The sequence below is a fragment of the Octopus bimaculoides genome, chromosome 8 (genome assembly GCF_001194135.2).
Source record: "Octopus bimaculoides isolate UCB-OBI-ISO-001 chromosome 8, ASM119413v2, whole genome shotgun sequence".
In the NCBI taxonomy this organism is placed as follows: Eukaryota; Metazoa; Mollusca; class Cephalopoda; order Octopoda; family Octopodidae; genus Octopus; species Octopus bimaculoides.
In genome coordinates this window covers 9,809,556-9,816,251 of record NC_068988.1, presented here as the reverse complement: position 1 = coordinate 9,816,251, position 6,696 = coordinate 9,809,556, and the positions used below count along the sequence as shown (strand labels likewise).

Genomic DNA, 6,696 nt, shown 5'->3' with positions numbered 1-6,696 from the left:
TTACGTATGTCCTCAGCAGTTACAGCCCATGTTTCACTGCCATGTAGCATGGTTGTTCGTACGCATGCGTCATACAGTCTGCCTTTTACTCTGAGTGAGAGTCCCTTTGTCGCCAGCAGGGGTAAGAGCTCTCTAAACTTTGCCCAGGCTATTCTTATTCTAGCAGCTACACTTTCAGCGCACCCACCCCCACTACTAACTTGGTCGCCCAGATAGTGGAAGCTATCGACTACCTCTAGTTTTTCACCCTGGAATGAGATAGAAGTTGTTTCCTGTTTGTTTGCAGTCGTACGAGAAATACAGAAGACAGGAGTATAAAATAGGAGTTTATTTAATGTTCGTTTTCTCTTTCAAGCATGGATTGGATGTGGACATAACATATATGAGGCACTGTTTTACAGTCAGGTGCTCTTCCTGTTGCTAACCCTTAACTATTTTCAAGTAAGGGATATTTTTATTCCGCTTGTCTTTCAAAGTGTAGAGTGACTGGTTTATAATGACAAGAAATATAAACATCAGGACACTATTTTGTGCAACTGAAGCTGTAGAATGTTAAAATTCATGCATGTTTACATACATCATCATCATCGCTTAACGTCCGCTTTCCATGCTAGCATGGGTTGGACAATTTGACTGAGAACTGGTGAAACCGGATGGCAACACCAGGCTCCAATCTAATTTGGCAGAGTTTCTACAGCTGGATGCTCTTCCTAACGCCAACCACTCAGAGAGTGTAGTGGGTGCTTTTACGTGTCACCCGCACGAAAACGGCCACGCTCGAAATGGTGTCTTTTATGTGCCACCCGCACAAGAGCCACTGGCAACGATCTCGCTACACACAATAGGCTTCCTACAGCTGACATCAACCAAATTCACTCACAGGGCATTGACTGTAGTAGAAAACATTTGCTCAAGGTACTGCACAGTGAGATTGAACCTGAAAACTCATGGTTGTGAAGCAAAGATTTTTAACTACACAACCCTTGTAGATGCAGACATATATAAAGAGAAACTGATAATGCTTACCTTCTTCCAATCATCTGGGCTCTGTGACCTTATTAAATCAGAAGAAATGTAGTCCCTGAAGGATTTCCTGAAAGAAAATACAACAATTGTAATAATAATAATAATAATAATAATAATAATAATAATAATAATAATAATGATAATATAATTAATACCATGCTTTGTATTATTAAGATTACATATTGGTTTCAAATTGTAACACAAGGCCAGCAAGTGCTCAACTGGTATGTTATGTTATCAACCCCAAAAGGATGAAAGGCAAAGTTGACTCTTGGTGGAATTTGAACTCAAAATGTAAACATGAGCGAAATGTCGCTAAGCATTTTAGGGGTGCAGTAAATGATTTTGCCAGCTCACCGCCTTACTATCATCTGTGCAGGTGGCATGTAAAATACACCATTTTGAGCGTGGCCATTGCCAGTACTGACTGACTGGCCTTCGTGCCGGTGGCATGTAAAAGCACCCACTACACTCTCGGAGTGGTTGGCGTTAGGAAGGGCATCCAGCTGTAGAAACTCTGCCAAATCAGATTGGAGCCTGGTGTAGCCACCTGGTCCACCAGTCCTCAGTCAAATCGTCCAACCCATGCTAGAATGGAAAGCGGACATTAAACGATGATGATGATGACATATATATATATATATATATATATATGTATATATATATATATATATATGTATATATATATATATACATATATGATGGGCTTCTTTCAGTTTCTGTCTACTAAATCCACTCACAAGGCTTTGGTTGGCCTGAGGCTATTGTAGAAGACACTTGCCCAAGGTGCTACGCAGTGGGACTGAACCTGGAACCATGTGGTTGGTAAGCAAGCTACTTACCACACAGCCACTCCTGTGCCTATTGAATATAATGAAGATTCTTCCATAAATTACATGCTACATCTATGACAACTTATGAAAAGAAAAAGACAAATGTGAAGATATTTAACATACGGAATGGTTGGCAGTTGGCTTTTGTCTTCACCATATTTGACTCTGTAGATCAGAGAGGCTAACAGGGCAGCATCCTCTTTGGTGCACTTATGATAACCCCGAAGATATTTTGGAAGTTCCTGAAATAGAAGATAAAATTCATGAATCTTTTTTTGTTTCTCTTCAGATTTTAAAAACTATTTACAGTTGTCTAACCCTCTAATTTTGAGATTACCATCAAATGCAATGCTTATTTATTCACACTGAATTAACCCTGTGGCATCATGTTCCTGGTATACCAGAGATGGCCTAAACACAATCTCTACTAGATTCCCATTAAAGTGGTAATGGACAATAGATATAGAAAAAGCAGACAAAATATTAAAATTAGACAATTGATCCACATTGCAGTTTTGTGGCGAAGTGTGTTTATGACTCATTGATAATGGGGTCCTCAATAGCTGTTGCTTACTTTCATTTTTAATTGGAAAAATAGATTTTTACAATGAAACGAGTATGTGAGTGATCCAAAACTTCAACTGGTAAATGAGCAAAGCCTAGACTCTTTACAGTTAAGGTGAATTATTGATAATACCATTCTGTATTTAAGAGATGAAGAATTATGTTCATTATTTACATTCGACGGATATTTGTCCTCATCTTGTTTGTTGTTAACATTGAGTTAACAACAAACAAGATGAGGACAAATATCCGTCGAATGTAAATAATGGAAATTATTGATGATGTTTATTTTTCAGACAAGCAATGAGAGTGATTTGGATAATCAAACTGGTGAAAGTAATTAGGAAAATATTGATTCAGGTGAACAAATACAATAATTGAGAGATAGGCCTGTTAATGTTGTCCTCCTGTTTTTTTTTGTGATTCTGTCTGCAATGATTTATGGTAAGCTGTAAAGGCAGCTAAAGTTGGACACAGGAGCCTTAGTCTGAGAGGGCTAATCATAGATTATATCATGATTTTGAGATTTCAATGATGTAAATGACATTGTAGGGTAAGTTTGAGAAGCTGGATCTGGCTGGTTTAAACATAAAACAAAAGGTTATAGGATTTGGGATTGGATCCAGTAAATATCCAACTAAGTACTCTATTGTTTCTGTCATCTTAATTCCCTGACAGAACCTCTCTCAATGAGCCAATGAGAGAGGTTCTATGGAGATCTGCTGGAAAAAAACAGCCAAATCTCCCTTATATCATGGCAATGTCTTTTAGAAAAATAAAAACACAAAGGACACATTGAATAATGTACTCTCTAATATACTAAAAGGTCAGGATGGTCACAGTTGGAATGCCTTTTACTAGAAATTTACTTGATCAGGGTTTATCTGATACTAAAAAACGATAACAGCAACAACCTGAAAATTGTTATTTTGTCAAGCAAGTGGCGTAGGAGTAACTGTGTGGTAAGTAGCTTGCTTACCAACCACATGGTTCTGGGTTCAGTCCCACTGCGTGGCATCTTGGGCAAGTGTCTTCTACTATAGCCTCAGGCTGACCAAAGCCTTGTGAGTGGATTTGCTAGACAGAAACTGAAAGAAGCCCGTCGTATATATGTATGTATGTGGGTGTATATGTTTGCATGTCTGTGTTTGTCCCCCCAACATCGCTTGACAAACGACGCTGGCGTGTTTACGTCCCCGTAACTTAGCAGTTCGGCAAAAGAGACTGATAGAATAAGTACTAGGCTTCCAAAGAATAAGTCCTGGGGTCGACTAAAGGTGGTGCTCCAGCATGGCCACAGTCAAATGACTGAAACGAGAGTAGGTATCTGAAACATGGTTTCACTTCCTGCTTGAAGACTGTTCTCAGCTCTTAAACATGAGTATCAGACATTCCCATTTCCTTTAATCTCTGTTTTTTTTTCATTAAGATACTTTACTGTTTTCCCTCAAAAAAAGAAAAAAAGAAACAACACTCTGCATTCTCTCCTCCCAATGAAATTTACAGTTTTCACCTGAAACACTCACCTGGAAATAATGAAAGATGGTATCAGCATTTACGTCTACTCCTGGAACTGTGTTGGTCCATAACTTTTTCATGAAGAATACTTGGTAAGTAAATGGGGAAACGGTTCCTGGAGAAAAATAAATCAAAAAAATATGAAACTAGCAGATTAAAGTAGATTGTGATAGATATACTTAATTGTAAATTACAAGTCAAGGGTTCAAATGTTTCTATTTACATCCAGTGACCTTTCTTTACTTAAAATGATTTGGGTCCCTTCAAAATTGGTTCAACTTAACACATTACCTCCCATAATTCTATTAACTGGAATTTTTTTTATGAAACTTTGATTTCTAGCATAAAACAGCCTTAGAAACATGCTGGAATGATCAAAATAACATTTCAAAATAACAGTTTAAATAGAAATAAGCGAGATATGGGGTGAAAAATTAGCAAACCTCATTTGAATATCAGAGAAATATACCTAGTAGATATAGCAAAAAGGTTAGATATGTGTAAATATTGACAGATAATTACGAAATTTGTAATTTTTAAGTGATCTCATATGAGATCATTGCTAGGGAATGGGTTAAAATATGTCATTGTCTCTATTCTGATTTTGTTCTAATTCTGTTTTGGAACCCTCTGTTTCTCTCCGTGATAAAAGCTAATATTTTCAAAATTGCAAGGCCCAGGTCTCTAGTATTAAGAACCCTTAAGACCCAAGTCTAGCATTAAGGGCTAATTAGGTTCAAGTTTTTATGGCATTAAGGACCCACAAAGCTGAAGTCTCTCTAATATCAAGGAAACATGATGCTCAAGTCTTTAGCATTAAGGATCATGGTACTGCAGTTTCTAACATAAAGAACGTGGGGTCAAATCTTTCTAGTGTTGAGGACCTGTGATGCTGAAGTTTCCAAGAGCCTTCGAGAAGGACCATGGGTTGTGTCCCTTCATCCAAACTCATCAAGAAAACAAACAAGTAAAATATTTTAAAATTTACAAAATTAAAAATAGGAAAGAAACTGTTTTGTATCCCTACCTTCACGAGCAGGTCTTGCTTTGCGTATCCAATCAGTTAAATAACGAACAAAATCAAAGAAAAAATCTCCTTCTGGGACACTAATGACTGAAATAAAACAATAATTATGCTGTAATTAGTAATTTACTAATTAATCAGTGTAATAGGATAAAATTTACACTATGTCTAGTTTTACTAATTATCATAGAATTAAAAATAAATGCACCCTTTTAAAGCCTAGCCAGGCTCATGGGCCCGGTTTCAATGGCGTATGTGTTCCCCAGCTGGACGCCAGTCCATCGCAGCGTTACTCATTTTTGCCAGCTGAGTGGTATGGAGCAATGTGAAATGAAGTGTTTTGCTCAAGGACACAACGTGTCGCCCGGTCCAGGAATCGAAACCACAATCTTACGATCATGATGCTCCTAACCACTAAGCCACGCGCCTCCGCTAATTATCATAGAATTAGCATAAGTAAATCAGACAATATTTAGTTTCACTCATCATGTATCAAGTAATGATTTTCTTAATAATTTGTATGATTTTTATTATGTCTATGCTTCTGTTTTAGTAAAGATATTTAAAGTTTGTTAACCCTTTTGTTACCATATTTCTGTTGAGATGCTTTGTGTTACTTTCAATTAATATTAAATATAACAAAAAATTTAGTAAAATAACTTAGTTTTCATTCAGCTAGTGTTAGGAACATAAATTGTGACTAAGGTTTGGTGGAAGATTTTAATTCAGAACTTATGAAAACAAGATATTTGTACTCAGAGCCAGAGGTGGTTTCAGCTGATTTGGTATCAAAAGGGTTAAGAATTGTTTCTCTATCATATATTTTAACCCTTTTGTTACAATATTCCTGTTGAGATGCTCTGTGTTACTTTCAATTAATATTAAATATAACAAAAAATTTTGTAAAATAACTTAGTAATCATTAAGCAAGTGTTAGGAACATAAATTGTGACTAAGGTTTGGTGGAAGATTTTAATTCAGAACTTGTTCCACAGACACAACAAGAAGTAAGTAATAAAGCAGGAATATGTGAAATGGTTACCTTTGTCTGCAATTTTGACAAACAAACTGAAACCTTCAGAGGATTTAAGGCGAAGTTTTTGGGCTATATTTTGGCAGAAGTCCTTGGCTCTGGTACTTGAATCAACTTCAAAGGCCTGAAAGGTTTAAAAAAAAACAAAACAAAAACAGATTATTACAGAATTTAGTTAATTAACTAAATTGGTTTATTTTAATACATTATCTAGGCCACAATGAAGTGGTTAAGAAATTTAATTTGCAGCTACATGATTTTGGGTTCAATCCCACACTGCAACATCTTAGGCAAGTTTCTTCTATTATGGCCCTGGGTTGCCAATGCCTTCTAAGTAGATTTGGTAGACCAATGTGTATACATATGTATGTGTGTGTGTGTGTGTGTCTATGTTTGGCCCACACTGCTAGACAACCATTGTTGGTTTGTTTACATCCTCTGTAACTTAGTGGTGCAGCAAAAGAAACTGATGCAATAAATACCAGACTTAAAAAAGCATAAGTATGGTGGTTGATTTGTGCAACTAAAATCCTTCAAGGTGGTGCCCCAGCATGGCCAGAGTCCAATGATGGCAATAAATCAAAAAAATAAAATAATATTTTAACTCGCTTACCTGATCAGTATCATCAGGGAAATATACTTTGTGGAGAATCTGGGTTGTTTTGTGACGAATAGCCTCCACTTCAACGTGATGGGGA

At 36.6% G+C, this 6,696-nt stretch overlaps 1 protein-coding gene across 1 annotated transcript in view; it reads right to left on the bottom strand.

The window, feature by feature from the left end:
* LOC106880717 (myosin-VIIa) overlaps positions 1-6,696 on the bottom strand; it is a 107,550-nt gene that overhangs the window by 5,060 nt on the left and 95,794 nt on the right. Inside the window, exons 39-44 of the mRNA XM_052969897.1 lie at positions 6,612-6,696; positions 6,008-6,122; positions 4,969-5,055; positions 3,950-4,056; positions 1,983-2,101; positions 1,027-1,093 (exon numbers count right to left, since the gene is read on the bottom strand). The exon at positions 6,612-6,696 is cut by the window's right edge and continues 21 nt beyond it. Of these exons, the coding sequence (XP_052825857.1) occupies positions 1,027-1,093; positions 1,983-2,101; positions 3,950-4,056; positions 4,969-5,055; positions 6,008-6,122; positions 6,612-6,696 (580 nt within the window). The remainder of the gene's footprint in view (positions 1-1,026; positions 1,094-1,982; positions 2,102-3,949; positions 4,057-4,968; positions 5,056-6,007; positions 6,123-6,611) is intronic.